The 20,201-nt window shown below is 36.1% G+C and overlaps 1 protein-coding gene across 4 annotated transcripts; it reads left to right on the plus strand.

Moving 5' to 3' along the window:
- The first annotated feature begins 605 nt into the window (after positions 1 to 605).
- LOC123710054 (probable DNA mismatch repair protein Msh6) lies at positions 606 to 20,189 on the plus strand. 4 transcript variants are annotated; one of them, XM_045661738.1, is made up of 20 exons: positions 606 to 831; positions 1,022 to 1,168; positions 1,265 to 1,421; positions 1,552 to 1,738; positions 2,404 to 2,538; positions 2,973 to 3,108; positions 3,501 to 3,640; positions 4,033 to 4,167; positions 4,287 to 4,476; positions 5,831 to 5,938; positions 6,421 to 6,610; positions 6,908 to 7,063; positions 7,519 to 7,765; positions 9,279 to 9,434; positions 9,826 to 9,960; positions 10,363 to 10,581; positions 11,651 to 11,830; positions 14,077 to 14,254; positions 18,631 to 18,782; positions 19,110 to 20,189. In XM_045661738.1, exons 1-20 carry the CDS (start codon positions 693 to 695, stop codon positions 19,380 to 19,382), a joined length of 3,360 nt encoding a protein of 1,119 aa, XP_045517694.1. In that variant the 5' UTR covers positions 606 to 692; the 3' UTR covers positions 19,383 to 20,189. The 4 variants fall into 4 exon arrangements, with proteins under 4 accessions (XP_045517694.1, XP_045517695.1, XP_045517696.1 ...); XM_045661739.1 differs by having other exon boundaries at positions 1,307 to 1,421; XM_045661740.1 differs by having other exon boundaries at positions 1,310 to 1,421.
- Positions 20,190 to 20,201: the final 12 nt, after the last annotated feature.

Raw genomic sequence — 20,201 nt, forward strand, 5'->3', positions numbered from 1 at the left:
ACTTTTCCACGGATGATTCCTTCTCCACCATCACCATTTCGACGACCTCCTGAACATGATGGCTTTGGAAAAGTGCCCTATATTTTTTAAATAAATTGAACATCCCGTTACTAGTAATATGATAATCTATCTTACAATCAAATAAATACGTAGTAAAAATAATATATGCGGTGAATTTGAAAGAATATTTTATAGGTCGTGTTACTTACAATAGTCTAAAGTCTCCGTAAATATTCTGAAATCCACACTTAATAATAGTTTGGCTCATGATATCGATTATTCTGTTTTAAATAAACAAACATACAAAAAGTGCAGTAAATTTTATGCGAATCATATGTTCACGTCTATGAGAAAAACGACCTCGAGTTGCCGCCGTTAACCGACAGATGGCGTTACCGTAGCTTCGCCACGATATCCAAGAGGCGTATTATGATCAAAAATCTGAACCATAAAAGTTTCCTATTATTTTGCAGTATGCAATCAAATACATTTTTTTTTAGTAAAACTTAGTTTCGTACTGTTCAAATTATCAACAACTTTTAGCGAATTTAAAATTATGACAATTGACATCGTGACTGAACCGGCAAAAATTTAAGACCGCCGTTTTGAGCTTTTGATCCATCGCAACCAACATTTTACATACAATCTTTATTGTTATTTTTCTGGTCTCTATTTTACTTAGTCGGATAAAAATGTCTAAGCGAAATACCGTCGGCGCTAATAATACTCTTTTTAATTATTTTACCAAAACTCCGCCAAGTACGAAGAAAGTGAAACTTAGTGTAACTAATGAAATAAAAAATACTACTGAAACTGTAGAGACTATAGAAAGTAAGCTCATTAAGTTCTTCACTTTCTTTTTAATGTTTCTAAACATAGTGGTTCGATGTCTAAAGATTCCATGCATCGTGTGGTGTTTACTTTTCTTAGCGCGGTTGAATAAAAACTAATATACGCTTTATAAAGGTATATTAAATATTGACAACTTCATGCTAAGAATAGAATTATATTTATGTTGCAGACAAAAAGAGAGAAAGGCAAACCACACCCTCTCCAAGAGAAGACAAAAATAATCACACAGACGATGAATCTCCAATTGCACCAAAGAAAAGAAAGAGAATCCGTCTTAATCCTTGTGATACAGATGATTCTGATACTGAAAACAAAGGTAAGACTTTCTTTATTATTTTGCTACATCATCTAAGTTGTTTGTCTAATATAAGCAAAGTAAATGTGAGAAAAACTTATCTTTTCTATCTCTTAGTAATCTCCATTAGAAACACCAGTCATTTGTTTAAATTTCCAGAAGATAATAAAATAAAAACAAAGGAGAATACTTCATTAGGAAATAAATTGCAAGAAAGTTTTCAATATGACCCTTCTGTTACACCAAAAAGTAAAATTAAGAAGACTCCAGTTGTGTAAGTTTTATTATATTTCTAACATCACTATGTGATATTTGTTGTTAGTATGTATTGCCATGGGGATTTTTTGTTGATTATATTCAGTATTTTTCCTTAAGAGTATTTCTATATGTTTAATACTTTGTAGAATTCAAGTTAAAACTGAGTCTCAAGAATCACCAGTTATTGCTGAGGAAGGTGATTGGGTTCATTGCAAACTAGACTGGCTCAAGCCGGATAAAATCAAAGATGCCAAGGGACATAGGCCAGACCATCCAGAATATGAACCAACCACACTTTATGTACCTAAGGAATTTATGAAGAGTCAGACTCCGGTATAAGCTTACATTGATGTGAAAATTGTGTTATAATTATCAAAAAATCTGATATTCAAATATGAAAGTAAATAAAAAAATTCAAAAGATTTTAATTGAAAAAGTAAAATTAAAACAATAATTTAATTAACTGGGTTGATAACGAAATTAATGTTTAAACCTTGAGCTTGTCTCTAAATTAGAATATTTTAAAAAAATTGGCCCTACAAGCCTTAGTCTTGGTCTCTGATTTCAGTATCTGTTTCATAATTTTTATTTCTTATAGATAAGTAGTTAATCAGCTAAGTTGCACTCTCACTCCATTAGGGCAACACTGGTTATTGGCGGTTGGAATTTATGAAGTAAAAAAAAATCTTGATATGACTTAGAATTATGTCACACTAAATTAGAATTAGGAAACCTAAATAAATAATTTTAAATCACAGAAATTGCATAGTTGGTTAAAAAAAGATATGACCAAGGCAATTCTGATTTTGTTTAAGTTTCGTATTTTTCTCAGTTTTGTGTGATTTTATCCCAAAACTGAATTATTATTTCTAATTCATTCTATAGTAAATAATAAAAATATATACTTAAATTATTTATACAAAGTATTTTTATTTCTTAATTAATAAAAACGAGTCTCATACCTAAAATAATTTATTAATGAATTTTTATTATTCTAGGCTCATAGACAGTGGTGGGAGTTAAAATCAGCGCACTACGATTGTGTACTTTTCTTTAAAGTGGGAAAGTTCTATGAGTTGTATCATATGGATGCTGCTGTGGGTGTCAATGAACTGGGCTTCTCTTACATGAAGGTAAAGTATTATTCCAGACATTACAAATTCTTTTTTACGCTTGTCATCATTCATAATAGGCGTAGGTGATCGGCTGTCTGTTCCTGACACAGACCGTCGATATCCATAGGATCAAGTGTTTATACATTTAGGAAAATGAAATTGCTGCATAGTGGTGACTCGAACGCACCACCTCAGGGTTCAGTGGCGCATGGCCACTTCCTCCCAGGCTGGGCTGTTCGGTTTTGTAGTTGGAGCTAGAGGAGATTGGGTCCAGTGCTAGCAGGGATGGACCAGCATCCCTTCTTTTATACTTGAGCCACTAGACCAACCCTGCTTTACAAGAAATTTTCACTTTTAAAAAAACTCAAAATAATTTGATTTATTAGTTCTCACAAACACTTAATTAGTCACTAAACTAATTTAAAAATTCAATAGGTAATTATAACTTTTAGGGTGAATTTGCCCATTCGGGGTTTCCGGAAAGTGCCTACGCGCGAATGTCTTCAACTTTAGTGTCTAAGGGATATAAAGTAGCACGAGTTGAACAAACAGAGACCCCTGATATGATGCAGGATAGATGTAAACTAGGTATGTAATTCTATATATTTTTGACTTAATATTAAAATAAAGTTAATTTTTTTATTCTTAAAATAAAATTATTCAACGTATTGTGTTTAAATTTGGTAAAAAATACTCTAAGAGATTCTAAGTTAATTCCAGTTTGACATACGGATATAATCTCCCGTCAATACTGGAATTACCCTAACTTAACATTTTTTTGGCTGTTCTCAAAATGGATCAGAAGAATTGGCAAGAAATACTCAGCTCTCTGTCTCACTCTTTTTTATCGCTTATTTATATGTGTTCACAAGACTAAAAAAAACAATAAACATACTAGCTATTGTAAAAGTAATTTCAGTTTTAAAAAGCTACAACATTATACATTAATAATGTATAACTTTATTTGTATTTATATATAGAACAAAAAACAAGTAAGCACGACAAAGTGGTCCGTCGTGAGATTTGCCAAGTGTCTGTGCGAGGGGCACAAGTTTGCGGCCTTCAAGACAATGGTCCTTCGGAGTCGAACTCGCCATTTATGATGGCTGTCGCTGAAGAGGTATTGTTTTTATTACTTTCCTTAAACAATATTAGTTATTTTCGTTTGGTATATTTTGAGTCAGTTAATAGAACACACTGCAATTACGTACTTCAAAACAGTCAAAGTTTATGAATAAGCCAATTCTTATAATACAATATCCAGTAACAGAACTAGTTTATACAATAAAATCAATTACATTGAAAAATTTGTGCTAAAACAAGACCGTATACAGGCCTGGGAGTAGGCCATAGCAGGCCCTCCTGTCCCAGCTCCTTGTGAATCTGCCCTTGGGCAACTGGGGCGTTGGTGACACACATTTCTGGGGGGTTCATTCATCTTTGAGCAAATAGGTGATTGTTTCTAAGAAAATTCTAATATCTTTATTCTATAGTATATTTCTAATGTTTCAGGAAAACAATGGAATAAGTACGTACGGGGTGTGTTTTGTTGATACGTCTATAGGTCAATTCCACATCGGTCAGTTTAAAGACGATAAACACTCTTCGCGGCTGCTCACAACTCTTGCGCATTTCCCGCCTGCTTTGGTAAGATTTGTTAGATCAGATGTTATTTGTGAAAAGTTGTTGCAATACTGAATGATTACTAAATAGCCGTACATAGATTTTTTATGCAATATAAACAATGAAATGTTGCATTTTATTAGATTATCTCCGATCGCAAGTCATGCACAGTACGAACAAGCAAACTCCTGTCCACACATTGTCATAGTGCGAGAAGGGAAACGTTAAATATGGCGCCACCAGAGAAAACGCTGAAATTGTTGGCCGAAAAATATTATAGGACAAATGATAATGGACAGTGGCCGGAGGGGATATTGCAATTTTTACATGAAGGTAGATAATTATGTTATATAATATTGTTAATTTCATATGATGTTTGTTACTGTAATTTAGATTAATACACATCTAAACGTAAATTTATTACTCGCATAAGAAAAAGATTTTTAATAAAAAAAAAATATTTAGTTCTAGTTTCTCACTTCGGTCTTTTCGATCACTGCTGTGAATGGAGTTATAACTCCACTTCATTTATACAAAAATATTTTATATATAAACCCAAGTAAACATAAAGGAACGAAGAACTAAATTGAAAAATAGTGACCAATTTCAATTCGTTGCATCGTCACATGAATTTCTGATGTATTATTTTAAATTATATATTATTTTTGTACCAAATTTCTGTAATAGCTATTCGAAATTAACGTACTTTTGATACCCGTATATAATGGCATAGATCTAAAAAGGTATTAGACAGTTTTCGTCATTTTCTTCACAGTAAAATTCCCTTACCCCGGCAACAAAGTCGTAAAAGTAAAATCTGTTTTAGAAAAAATAAAAGTTAATATTACTAAGATACGAAGTACACATTACATATACAAAGATATATATATATATATATTAAATTACAGCTATAAGCTTTGTTTCCCGATTTAAACATTGTAGTCATAGTGTAAATAGTTTAAAAGTAACTAAATGTACATAACAGTAATTTATCTAATTAGACTGAAGAGCAAAAGCGTTTTACGATTCACTGTTTAAACATATGTATTTACGGACGACACAGTAACAAAATACACTTATCCTCCCTCAAGTTAGTCCGAAACGAGAATAGATTCGTAATAGTGCATTATATATACTATTATCACGTATTAAAATCTTCGGACGTGTACAAAAAACTGAGATCCACGCCCTATTGGGGCAATTTAATTGTTAAAGGGGGCAATCGAAATCGGCTGTTTAACACTACGTGAGGACTTGAGACTGAAGCTAACCAAATTGTAACCTAATATAAAATCTCTGTAATAGGATCTCCTTAAATTATAAAAATCGTTATTAAAATTATTTGGAATTAGCATTATAGTTTTTCGTTATATATTTCGTTAAAAAAATATCATAATTTCTTTCTATCCTATCATTTCGTTTCTTTAGTGAGCAATATATATATATATATATATATAAATATTAGAATTTTAGGAGAGTAAATTTTGGGAGATGGCACATACGTTGGGAAACACGTTAACATTATGGATTCCCCAGTATTATTGTATATATTTTCAATAGTTATTTTTATGACTGTGTGTCTTTTTTCATCACTGCTTAAAGTGTACGTTTAAGAGTGTATAACAGCTTCTAATTTTTATCAACTGTAGTTTTATTCGTCAAAATCATACTTTCTTGTTATTTCCAGGTGATGTTTTGGGTCTAACGCCGTCTACGAACAGTAGTTTAGCAATTAAAGCTCTGGGAGGCTGTGTAGCATTTCTCACGGAATGTTTGCTTGATATACAAATTTTAGGTAAAACCTTCTTCATAACTTTATACACTTTTTTAATGTTATTATGTGTTATATATTACAATTGATCTTTATAATGTATTTTATGTAGTAAGTTTGTAACTTATTACCTAAAAACAATACTATTCACTTAGTAAGTCTTTTACATTAGGTCCACACAGAAAAAATAAGGCATTTTTTATATAAAGATAGTTAATGTTTTCATGATTTCGATTGTTATATTTACGTGTGTAGGTATAGAGGAGTGTTGGCCTAGTCGCTTCACTGTTCGTATCTTATCCCTGAGGTCGTAATTTCGATCTCCGGCATTTAACATTCGCTCGAACGGTGAAGGAAAATATCGTGAGGAAATCGACGGCGTGTGTCAGAAGGCTGATCACCTACTTGCCTATTACAGGCCTACATGATCATGACATATACTGTATTCTGAGGCCCAGACCTAAAAAGGGTGTAGCGCCACTGATTTATTTATTTTATTTGTGTAGGTATGTCTCAGTTCTCTGAATATACACCCCCTGACGTGCTAAACATGACTTTGCAAAATGAGAAGACCCAATGGACTGGTGGTAGTACTATGGTCTTGGATTCTATTACGTTGAGAAATCTACGTATAGTACAGGATGAGGGGTGTCTCTATGATAAATTGAATTTATGCTCTACCCCTATGGGAAAAAGGTATTGTTCATTGTAACATCAAATTATATATTTCTTTTTACAAATTTTTTTTCTATATTTTCATTTGATCGTGATCAAACTATCGTGATTTTCTTAACCTACTTATACCTTCTCATCATTAAAAGATTAAGGATCTAACATTAATAATCTCCAAAAATTCCGTGACGTAATACTTGAACGCTTCCTAGTGATCCCGTAACAGTATCAGACATTTGGATTCCCAGACCTAAACATTTTTCATCATTACTTCCGTAATCTTCGTAATAACGTCCTAACATACAAAATATTTCACCACAGATTACTATATCAATGGGTATGTTCCCCGAGCTGTGATTTGACAGTGATCAAGGAACGTCAAAAAGCCATCAAAACTTTATTTGAAAATCAGGACATCTGTCAAGAGGCCAAGAGCTTGCTGACAACGTTGCCAGATCTGGAACGGCTTTTGGCTAAGTATGAAAAGATTTATTTTGTGTAATATAAAAAAATTCGTACAGTCCTCAAATATCTCACAAACTAAAGCCCGTATAGAACAATCAAACTTAAATCTAGTTTTAAGAGCTGTCAAACCATTTTTTCTGTATGACGTTTGACAGCGCTCGAGACGAGATTTTTTATATTAGTTAGAGAGTTTTTTATATATAACGGGTCTAACGGGAAGGAAGATCACATAGCCAGATAGTTCGCAAGTGCGTTACCGGCCTTTAAATACCGAATTTTGAGACTAATTAGAATATGGACCTAAAAGTCATATCCATGATCTTTGATTTCAATTGATATGTTTCAACTTAGGCAACAGTATGAGTCATCAATATAGGTTCAGCAGTTTCTGAGAGATACATTTCTTTTTACTTGACAAAGATTTGCCAAATATATTACATAACACAGTGACTAATCACATATTTCAGAGTCCACGCCCTCGGGAACTTGAAGAAATCAAAAGATCATCCCGATTCGAGAGCTATTTTATATGAAGAGAAGACTTATTCGAAAAAAAAAGTACTGGATTTTATTTCGGTACTCAATGGGTATACTGCTGCATTGAAGCTGACAGAATTATTCTGCGATACTGACTCTGCCTTATTGAAGAGGATCACACAGCTATCACCGGACGGGAAATATCCTGATTATAGAGAGACTTTGAAGTTCTTTAAGGTATTTAAAATACAGGGTGGCCAAAAAGTCGTGTACAACCGATCTTCAATACACCCAATAAACAACCATAAATAACCATAAATAGCATGTCTAACGCAAGGTCACATCAGTATCTATCTAGTGGATATTATTAAAAAGATACAGGTTTTTTCGATTTTTAATAGGAATTAGTTAAAAAACGTAAATTTTCTTATAAACATGCAAAATAAATTATAACTCTGCAGGGGTTCAGTTTAAAGACCTTTCGTAGAACAATTTTTTGCTGCTGTTGACCTCATCTACCCCCTTGTTGCGTTTTTTGGCCATACCTGTATATGAAAATAAATATAAGCAGTTTCTGCGCCATACCAATACAATTTTTTTTAATATTATGGCAATAGCTTTAACTTTATGCCAGTTTCAAGTAAATACAAGATTTCAAAGTAATGATTTGATTCAATACGTTATTCATGACCGAAATATGGTTGTGACAAAATTGATCTAACGCTAGCCCCCACACTAGGGAGGACTTGTGTGTGAAACTGGATTGCAATTCCGTGGTACATGGTGTATGTTAATAACAATTTTTCTAAGAAAAATGAGTCTTAGTGTTACTAATCAAACAAAAGTCGTGTAAGACCGTGAGTATGCGTGAATATATGGGTATGTGAATGGTGTGTGTGCGTGGTTGTGAGTTGTTATAAGCGTACGTTGTATGTGTGCTAGTTTTTGGATCCACAAAATGTCAAAATATGTGGTAATGCCGATCGAAATCTTTTTGTGAGTTTAATTTGAATAGTTTAACTATCTCCAATAGTTTGAATCCATCGATTGGGAGATTTTTTAACAAACGGATATAAAAAAATTCGTCATAAGTTATTAAACTTAAGCAGACAAAAGTAAAATATATAAGTCCCGCACGTTGATATAGCGACTGGCGGCCATCTTAGTGACGTAGTCGAACTGTCAATGTTAGTACCGAGCGCAGTCAGCCAGCGCTTACCCGTATTGAGTACATTTACCAAGTATTTTTTTTTATTTTCGTTACCCTGTTTTATTTTTGTTGTTTAGTTTCAGACAAGACCTCTTTCACATTTATAATATAAGTAGGTAATTTAATAGGAAATATTTATAATTAAATACCTATAAATATATGTGTATAATATAATATAAATACCTATAATAAAAACCCATATTATCACATATACCTTTTTTCTCCAGGGGTGGCAACACCTCACACGAAAAGAAGATTACCGACACAGATTCTAAACAAATAAATGAATATTGTTACACACCAAAAAAAATATTGGTATTTAGGCATTTTTTTTGTTTTAATTTTTTTATGATACGATAAGATTTCGATAGTGCTGGAGCATTCAGTATGTATGGACAGAGGTTACCAAAGACTTGGATGAAAAGGGATGACGGAGAAGTCTCGCGCTCTTCTTTTCTTTTTTTTCGCTTGAATAAAAAATTATTAATTTTATTCTGACGAGCGGCATATTTTTCTCATCAAATATCAATGAAATTACAGGAAGGCTTCAATCAAACTCAAGCGGAGAAGGAAGGAAAAATTTTGCCGGAGGCAGGTGTGGACCAAGAGTATGACAACACCTTGGAGCTGATAGAAGAAATTGAGCAGGAGCTGAAGGAATACTTGGTGGAGCAGGAGAAATACTTCAAATGCAGGGTAAATTTTTATATACTTTTATAAAAAAAAAAACTCTTGATAAATTTTGTTATATTTTTAACCTAATATGAGCAGTTGTTACAGTTGTTAAACGCAACAAAGTTGTTGTCTGACGTCATTAAAGTTTTAGTTATCCAAGAATTGTCAATGCCATTCATGTTGTTCAATAGTCTGTAAATCTTTGGTTAGTTTTCTTCTATTTATGATTACGTATTTTTTTATTGAATTAATATTAGCTGTAATGACATAACAATAAAAAAAAATACTGATAAAAAATTATGAAGAAGTGTTTAGGTAAACTTCATTGTTCCAAAACCACCTGTTTTTATTACGTTACGATCCGTTCGTGACTGTTTGTACAACGTATGTCTATATTTATACAAAATTTCAGATAAAATATGTGGGTAGTGATAAAAAGAGATACCAAATGGAAATACCGCAAAATGCCGCATCCAAAGCAGGAGGAGATTATCATATGGAAGGAGCTAGAAAGGGATTTAAGAGATATTCTACTGCCGAGACAAAGGTATGTTTTGTGTGTATTTTGTTTATGGCGTGTATAAAATATTATTTCATTACACTTAAAACATTTAATTAATTTTCCGTTAACAATATATTTATCTTACTGGTTAAATAACAATATATAACAATAATAATTAATTAAAAAAAATATCTCTAGAGAAAAAAATCTCTTGGCGTGTTTTTTTATAGAAACGGTCAGGAGGCTCACCTGATGTTAAGTGATACTGCCTCCCATGGTCGCTAAAAGGCTCGTGAGTGCGTTGCCGGCCTTTTAAGTAATTAGAGAACACATTAATAAAAGAAATGCGTTTATAAACAAAAAAATACTTCTATACCACTAAAACCGATAATATTTTTTATCTAGAACTGTAAAATTATTCCCAAGTGGCCAATTTATTAATTCTAGGACTTCCTCGCACGCATGATGGCGGCCGAAGAGCAAAAACGCGTAGTACTAAAGGATCTCAGTCGTAGAATATTTGAGAAATTCTCCAGTCATTATTCGCAATGGGCCGCTGCCGTACAGTGCGTGGCGACGCTCGATGTGTTACTGTCGCTTTGCGAATTCGCTAGACAACAGACGAGCGATATTTGTTTGCCTGAGCTTACATTTGGCGATACTCAGGTTACAATACTTTTTTTTATTTATACAACTATATTACTGCCATTGCAAAAGCATTTTCCTTGCCTATAGTGTTAAGTATTTAGGTGAAGTTATCGATAGTAACTTGAGTTTTAATTCTCACGTGGATCTTCTCTCATGCAGAACTCGTAAACTTATTTACATCTTAAACTGTAAGACTTAGCAGACAATAGAATTATTAAAGCAGTATATCAGGCTTTATGCTTCCAAAACCAATCTACTAAAACTTGAAAGAGCCCAACGAGCAAAAGTAAGTAACTCCTTACCTTTTCTTGTTCCCACTAAAGAGCTTTATGCCCTAGCCGATGTGTTAACAATTCGTGAATTATTTATTCTCAACACAGTCTTAAAACAACATTATAAAACTAGTTACGACCCCGAATTAAATATAAACAAGCGGATTAAACATAAAGTTTGCTGTCGTATTACACGATGGACAACTTCTTTCTCGCAAAGATTCTTTGGTTTCCTAGGCTGTTACTTGTATAATATATTAAATGAAAAAATTAACATTTACCCACTATCGAAATATGAATGTAAAAAAACGGTTATATTTGGCTGAAGACATTGAGTTATGATGAAACGGACAGAAGTACTAGTTACTCTGTAACACACCCACACACGCGCGCGCACAAACACACGCGCGTGCGCACTCACACAGCACTTGCTTATTTTCTTCTATTGTATCTTATAACAAATGACCTGATTGTACGTGTTCCGGTCCGGTGGAGGAGAGGCTCAGTTACAGAGACCAGTCTCTCACATACACTTCCAACTGTTATCATCTTAGTTTAATCATAATAACCTTCTATGTATATGTGAGAGAAGAAATAAATATTATTATTATTTGATAATTTTTATATTTTTTCCTAAATAAATATTTTTTTGATATATCAGATTTGGCTCCAAAGCAATTATTATTTCGCCAGGCATTGAATCTAGGTCCCATATATGTACTGTATAATTATTTTATAAGATTTCAAATAATTGGTTTCTTCCATATTAAATATGTGTGTGATGTTTTTTAAATTAGATTTTTATAAAATTTCAGCCCTACATAAGCATAGTAGAAGGCCGTCACCCCTGCATACCAATTGTGAACGATTTCATCCCAAACGATACATCCCTTGGGGAGAACGGAGCGAGTTTGTTATTACTAACGGGACCTAATATGGGCGGAAAGTCAACTCTAATGAGACAAGTTGGACTATTAACTGTCCTTTCGCATTTGGTAAATACATATTATGTTCTATTTAAGTATATTAATTTAAAAGTTTAAATGAGAAAAATCCTTATTTAACGCACTTACGTAAAATAAGTAATGTTGTTATTAAATCAGTTGTAAATAATTATTTACATTTCGTTACCTTATATATTAGGCAACTACGGCTTTATCGATAACAAGCGATTTTTTACCGGAAACCCTAATATAACAAACAACGTATATGGCGAAAGAACGTTTAGGTACTTGCTACCGCGACTAATAAATGGTTTACCCAATCAGATATTAGATAGCCTAACGCTAACCAACATAAACAGTAAATTAAAATACTACTTTTATATGCAATTGTCGCGCTCCTAAACAAGACTGCGATGGTTACATTAATACAAACCACAGCGGTTTTCTAATGTAACATATTCTGATTATATTATTTTGTATTATAAAGAGAAAAAAAAAGAGGGTACCTACTGAGGGTAAAGTAAGTTCGATAATAATGGTATTATCCAAATTAACGCAATGATTTAGAACCAAATTCACCTTTATACATACCATGACTAATAAGTAGGAGTCATGGATTATAAATACGTTTTTCTTGTCTCCATTTAACGACAACTCTATAACGCCATAAAATGCAGTCCCATCAGCGTCATTATATAAAGTTTACACTGTATATATGTCGCAGTAAAGTAGTTAAATCAGAGAGGTAATTGAATATCTAGACAGTTAAATAAGAATCGATGTTCAATCTAGTGGCTAAAGTACCGTCAGACAAGTGTGAACGAAACGTTTAACGAGTTTCCTAAACGTCCCTAGGCAACAAGACTTACCTAACCTCTTAGTTCTTCACAATCACACCGAAATAACAATAACAAATGAAATAATCATGGCGGAGTCTTGTTTTACATTGTTAATCAACACGCTGGCTTTCGGTCAAACAGATAGTTAAATGTTTTCGACTCTGCTCGACTTATTTAAATCAAAATGCTAGCGACTTGATTGAATATCGACATTTAATTAACTGCCTAGAGATTCAATTAACTCTCTGATTTAACTTCTTTACTCCGACATATATATTATTCTTGATGATCAGAAAAGTATTTTTACGATACAAATCTATCGGAGATAATATATCACACGTCTGAGCCCCGATGCCTACAAACAAAAGAGGGACTATAGAGAATAATAATAAAAATATACTTGGTTTAACAATAAATTATTTATTGGAATCGTCGACGGAAAAAAATTACCATTTTATTTGGAAAAATCATTTACATTTTGGGGGCTTCCATTTATCGTATGCCAGAATGATATCAGGTTATGCAATCAGTACCCAAATGTCCTCAATATATTAATTAATGTAAATATTTCACGAAACGGAACTTAGTGTTTTAATGAGACGCCGAGTTATGTTTAAGTATTTAAATAGGTTTTTATTAAAATAGTACTTAAATAAACCTTATATGTTTATTCTCATTAGTTACTTCTATATATCTTATATGAGAAAAAAATATATTAAAAAACAACATTAAATATTTCACGCCACCGTCGTACGCTGCATTAGAGTCCATCTGCCAAAAAACGTCGCAGGCTTACTCGTAAAAGGTCTGCTATATCCCGTACCTGAGGAGGCAAATAGTTGTAAACACTCGTTCCGGAATAGTTTATATTTTATGTTTACGTTACATGTATATGTATATGTATTACGGCTACGTGTGGGATTGAAGATAAATTTAATGCTCGTGTGTAATGTGGCTATGAAATTTTGAAGTGAAACTTCTTTAGGTGCATAAGGTTAAGATTTTTACAGATGAAACGCTATAATAATAATATTAGCGTCACGAATATGTGCAGCGTTTGTCGAAGAAAAGAAAGAGAGCGATTGAGAGAGAGAGAGAGAGTGAGAAAGAGCGAACGTAGCATGAAGCATAAACGCAGATTTTTTATTTGTTTATATTATCATTAGCAAGTATAGTATGAACATAGATATACAAATACGTGGAGTGATCATATACTGGTACATGATTTATTAATGATTAATTTACATAGTGTGTGAGTACAAAGTTTCACTTCTGACGTGTACTTTGTACGCACGCACTTTTTTTAAACAAAAATGCATGTTTATACAATTGCTTAATGTTTATTAATTTTGTGTCAATTTATGTTAGTATGTTAAGTTAATCACGTCGTTAGTTATAGGACACAATTTTGTCTAGCTTGCGATAGATGGCGCTGTTCTCAATTTACAAATATTTCAGGGAAGCTACGTCCCAGCCCAGGAATGTAAGCTCAGTTTAGTGGATCGCATCTTCACTCGTTTAGGGGCTTCTGATGATATTTTGTCCGGTCATTCCACATTCCTGGTGGAGATGAATGAGACGGCGGCCATTATTAAACACGCCTCGTTGCATTCCCTGGTGTTGTTGGATGAATTAGGTGAGTATTATTTGTAAAATATTATAGGCGTGAATACATCTCTCACAGAAAACCGGCGTGAAGTGATGCAATAGGTTCATCTTATTGTACTCGCGTTTCGTGCGGTGAGTGAGACTCCCGGAGCCCATCAATTCCCCCCTCCCCCAGAATATGAAGATGCAGTTTAAACAGAGATTACCCCAGGGGGGTACCACACGTTTCCGCTGTGGAGAATCCCCCTCTGAGCGTCCATCATCGGAACAATCAGTATTCGGTGGTGGATGCACAGGCTGCCCTTCGTATTCTGGGGTGGGCAAAAACTGCTCAAAAAACTATAAGTTTCGATCTCGGGGCAAACGGAAGAATTTACCGAAGGCATCCCCTTCCACGCTCTCAGTGGACTTTACCAATGTTAGGGGGCTCAACTCTAATCTTAACGCGGTTCACTTTCACCTCGAAACTGCGAAGCCGGCCTTATTCTTCCTTACTGAGACTCAGATATCCTTCCCGGCTGATACTTCCTACCTCTCCTACCCGGGGTACAAATTGGAACATTCATTTGTGCCGCGGGCGGGAGTTTGCGTGTACGTCAGAGAGGATATCTGTTCTCGTCGCCTCGGGTCGCTTGAAGGAAGGGACCTATCTAGCCTCTGGCTGCGCGTAGACTGCGATGACCATCCGCGATTCTACGCATGCCTGTATAGGTCCCATAGCGGAAATACCGAAACTGAGCGACTCATTGAGCACATCCAAATGGCTACAGATTCCCTGCTCGAAGGGGTTCCTACCGCTGAAATCGTGATACTTGGCGATTTTAACGCTCACCATGCCGATTGGCTCGGTTCGGAAACCACCGATCACGCGGGAAGATCCTTTCACGACTTTGCTTTAGCTTACGACCTGTCACAAATGGTCCCTGCGATTACGCGAATACCAGATGTGGATGGTCATAAACCCTCTTTGTTGGACCTTCTGCTGACCTCACATCCGGAGACCTATCAAGTCTCTGTTGACCCGCCATTGGGTTCATCGGATCATTGTGTGGTCCGGAGTACTGTGCCTACTACGCGCCCTCCTCGGCCCCGTTTTTCGGGTTGTCGTCGTATTTGGCACTATCGGTCAGCAGATTGGGATGGGATGCGGTCTTTCTTTGCGTCCTACCCTTGGGGGCCTATGTGCTTTTCGTCGGAAGCTCCAGATTCCGTCGCTGCCTCTGTCGCCGAAGTGGTTCTGCAGGGCATGGAACTTTTTATTCCATTCTCTGCGGTGCCGATCGGTGGCAGGTCACAGCCCTGGTTTAAGCGTTCTTGCAAGGCGGCATCGCGTCGAAAGCGAGAATGCTTTAATGCATGGGCGGAGGCGGCGATATCTCGTGATGCCAATACCAGCGAACATAAAAAAGCATATAACTCAGCCTCCAGGTCCTTCAAACGGGAAATCGCTAAGGCAAAGTCAGAGCACATCGCCAGATTTGGCGAGAGATTGGCCCAACTCCCTTCTGGGACCCGAGCCTTCTGGTCTCTCGCCAAAGCTGTACAAGGGAATTTTTGTCAGCCATCGATACCACCGCTGCACAGAGAGGATGACTCGCTCGCCCACACTGCGAAGGAGAAGGCCGACCTCTTGGGCTGTCTCTTTGCGTCCAACTCGACTTTGGATGACCCGGGGAGATCACCACCGGCGATTTCGCGGTGTGATAACTCAATGCCGGAAATCACATTCCAGCAACGTGCTGTTCGCAGAGCACTATCTTCCTTGGACATTCATAAGTCGAGCGGGCCGGATGGTATCCCTCCAATTGTGCTGCGTACATGTGCTCCTGAGTTGGCTCCGGTCCTGACGCGCCTTTTCCGGTACCTGTACTCGCTCGGCACTGTCCCGAAGTGCTGGAAGACCGCTTCGATACATCCGATCCCTAAAAAAGGCGATCGCACTGATCCATCCAACTATCGCCCAATCGCAATAACCTCCTTGTTCTCCAAAATAATGGAATCCATTATTAATGGCCAGCTCTTGAGTTATCTAGAGGGCCACCAGCTGATTAGCGATTATCAGTACGGCTTTCGTCGTGGTCGTTCAGCTGGTGACCTTCTAGTATACCTTACTCATAGATGGGCAGAGGCAATTGAGTCCAAGGGGGAGGCACTAGCGGTTAGTTTGGACATAGCGAAAGCCTTCGATCGGGTGTGGCACAAAGCTCTGCTAGCAGCCTACGGGCTTCCTGAGAAATTATGCGACTGGATCTCCAGCTTTCTAGCCGATCGGAGCATCAAGGTCGTCGTCGACGGAGCATGTTCCGACCTTAAACCCGTGAATGCTGGGGTCCCATAAGGCTGTGTTCTGTCCCCGACCCTGTTTCTTCTGCATATCAATGACATGTTGCAACTTAGCAACATTCATTGCTATGCGGACGACAGCACTGGGGATACTCTTTACACTGGCCGGGCAGGTATTTCTCGGGCAGTTGTCGATGAGTACCGGAACAAACTTGTGTCTGAAGTCGAAACTCTTTTACGTGGAGTCTCGGACTGGGGTAGACTAAACCTAGTCCAATTTAACCCCAAGAAGACACAAGTTTGCGCGTTTTCCGCGAAAAAAATACCCTTTGTCGCTACTCCTCTTTTCGAAAACACTCTTCTTGAAGCCACAGCCAGCATCGGAATACTTGGCGTTGACATATCGAACGACGTTCAGTTTCGCGGTCATTTGGAGGGAAAGGCTAAATTAGCCTCCAAAAAGCTTGGTGTGCTCAGCAAGGCGAGACGGTACTTCACTCCGGGCCACCGCTTGCAACTCTATAAAGCGCAAATACGGCCCCACATGGAATACTGTTCTCACCTCTGGGCGGGGGCTCCCCAGTACCAGCTCCTTCCACTTGACCGTATCCAACGAAGAGCGGTTCGAATCGTCGATGACCAATCCCTCTCCGAGCGGCTCGATCCTTTGGCGTTGCGTAGAGATGTGGGGTCACTCTGCATCTTCTACCGCATTTACCATGGAGAGTGTTCAGAGGAGTTGTTCGGATTAATACCTGCAGCTGAGTTTCAGCATCGGACGTCGAGGCAAAATACAAAATTCCACCCGTATCACCTCGACGTCCGACGTTCCACGACTGAGCGTTTCTCAAGGCAATTTTTGCCGCGCACCACCGCTATGTGGAACCAGCTGCCCACTGAAGTATTTCCGAACCAATTCGACTTAGGGTCCTTCAAGAAAAGAGCGTACAAATTCTTAAAAGGCCGGCAACGCACTCGCGAGCCCTCTGGCATTGAGAGTGTCCATGGGCGGCGGTATCACTTAACATCAGGTGAGCCTCCTGCCCGTTTGCCCCCTATTTTATAAAAAAAAAAAAAAAATATATAATATCACTACTTCTAATCACAAGTTAAATTGAATTCTATTATTAATTATGAGGCAATTTGATAACTCGAATGGTGCACATAGTGTAGTAATTTTTTTATTAATTTGATTTAGAAATAGCTCTTAAGATTTTGTATGTAATAGGAGGCAAATGAGCAAGAGGCTCACCTGATGTTAAATTATACCGCTGCCCATAAACACTTACCTTGAAAGCTTGTATGTGCGTTGCCGGCTTTTAAAATATGCCGGGTGCTACCTTTTCTCTGACCTAAAGAGTAGATCATTGACCAGTCTAAGTACTGACTAGCCCAAAAGCATTGGCTAAGGTCGAAAAGTTGTTTATATCCTTTGACGAATTGACTTTGTTAGCGCGTTTCAGAGTGTAACGTCGTCGCAGTGATTTTAGTTATAAATTATAGGTGTCGCGTTATATAACGCGTTTCTTGGCGAAAAATTACATTAAAAACACGCTCAATTTCGTAGTAACTTTCGACATTAAAATTATTATAACGTAGTATTTAACAATGTTTTTCCTTCACCAGCTGAAATTACGTTACAATCGTCTAATCTCTTAAGAAACAATTTCTTCCGTTAGACATTATTTTCTTAATGATGTTTTTTGTATTTTAACATTAATTCTCACGATTGGGCAGATCCGTGCCCGAGAATTTAAACTACAGGGCAGAGTCTAGTGTTCTCTCTCCCTCTCACTTTATTCGCTTATTAAACCCCAGCCAGGCACGGGCTACTCTGTTATGAGCGAGTCGGAGGCCGCTGGCCAGGACCCGCGTCACCTGTTGTCCTTTTCGTCTTAGTGACTTACATGCGCTCTCTTCTCGAGCGACATATCCCATAGTCCATGTCAGCCTCGAGCCTCGGATTGCGCCCGGCTCTTGCGCAGTCATACAGTCAACAAGTTGAATTAAAGAAAAATAACAGTGATGATATTATAAACGTTTTTAATTTAGATTTATTTAAAGCGTGTGATAGACTAGATGAAATTATTTGTGGGTTGAAAATATTTTTTTTTATATCAGGTCGCGGCACAAGTACATACGACGGTACGGCCATAGCGAGTGGTGTGTGTGTGGAATTGGCAGAGCGTGGATGTAGAGTGTTGTTCTCCACACATTATCACACACTCGTCACACACCTTGCGACACACCCTAATGTGCAACTGGGGCATATGGTTAGTATATACGAAATGTCTTGTGTCTATAAATCTGAAACGTTTAGTCTCTTGATATCAAACCTAAGACGGTAGAGTGAAAACTGACAATTTGACTTTACAATTGCTATTTCGATACGGAGTTTTAATCTGTAATTAACAGATAAAGATCTAGATTGTAAAATTATATTTATGTTTAATGATGTTAAAAATCCTTTATGGTGAGACATGCAATTGTTTCACTCTTTTGTTAATAAAAGCGGAAAATAATACTTGCTTTGATTTTTATAGTTTAATGAAATTTATTTTTATAGTGCGAGTTGTATTTTTAGCTTTATATGTTTTTAGGCATGTATGGTAGAAACAGAGGAAACGGAAAGAGATGATATCCCAGAAGAAACAATAACCTTCTTATACAAACTGAGCCCTGGTGCTTGTCCAAAATCTTATGGGTTTAATGCCGCAAAATTAGCTGGGATCCCGCAAGAAATAACGCGTCGAGCGCGAAATATATCGAAAAAACTCGAAACTGAAGCTAATCTAATAAGGGCTTTCAAAGAAATTATGAAGGTTGGTCAAGTGTCAAATATGAGAACACTTCTCGCTGAGTTGACAATTTAATTTTTTTTATATCTAGATTAGGGTAAGATGTTTTGCGTACTAGCTATGGTCGAAAAACTCAAGCCTGCCCCGGTCGGCTTTTAGGCGGTCCAAAAAATCTGCTAAGATTTTAATTGTAGCTATTTTTTTTGAAAAACGAATATCATTTCCGGGTCTAAAATCTGAAAAAAGAACAATGTTTTTTAATGTTTCGCTTGTAGAAAACACTTAAATGATTATTCTAATGTAGAATTTTACTGATTTTTTTTATATTTACTCAATATTAATCATTTCAAGTTAATAACCAAGTTTGTTAAGCTAGCATCATTTACAATTAAACAATATAAAATGAACATACGATGAAACCACTTTTTATAGAAAAGAAGTAGGATATAGTAAATATCTTTTGTTATGGAAATGTAATTCTTGAAATTAAAATATATATTTTAAGGACTTTCTTTATGCTTTCATCCTTAGAGCCAAAATAAGTTAAACGTTAGAGCTAGATTCTTTCATTTTGAGTTCCAATATCTTTATTACTTTGTAACCAAAATTTTTACAAGAATTCCTATAAACCACATTCGCTGTACCTTCGTCCGAATATTGTTTTTAACAATATTTACACAATTTACAAAGTATTGTTAGGTTATGATTTAGAATATAAGTTTGTTATTATATTTCTTGATGTTTTGATTAGCATCTGAATTTGTGCCATTTTATTGACACTAATTTATATAAATGTACAATTATTTTTTGCATTTAAAGATTTTTGTAAAACTCCATTTAAATTGTGATTTTCAATGTTACTATATAATTGTGATTGTTGAGCCCACCATGTGA

Source organism: Pieris brassicae, chromosome 5 (assembly GCF_905147105.1).
Source record: "Pieris brassicae chromosome 5, ilPieBrab1.1, whole genome shotgun sequence".
Taxonomy (NCBI): Eukaryota; Metazoa; Arthropoda; class Insecta; order Lepidoptera; family Pieridae; genus Pieris; species Pieris brassicae.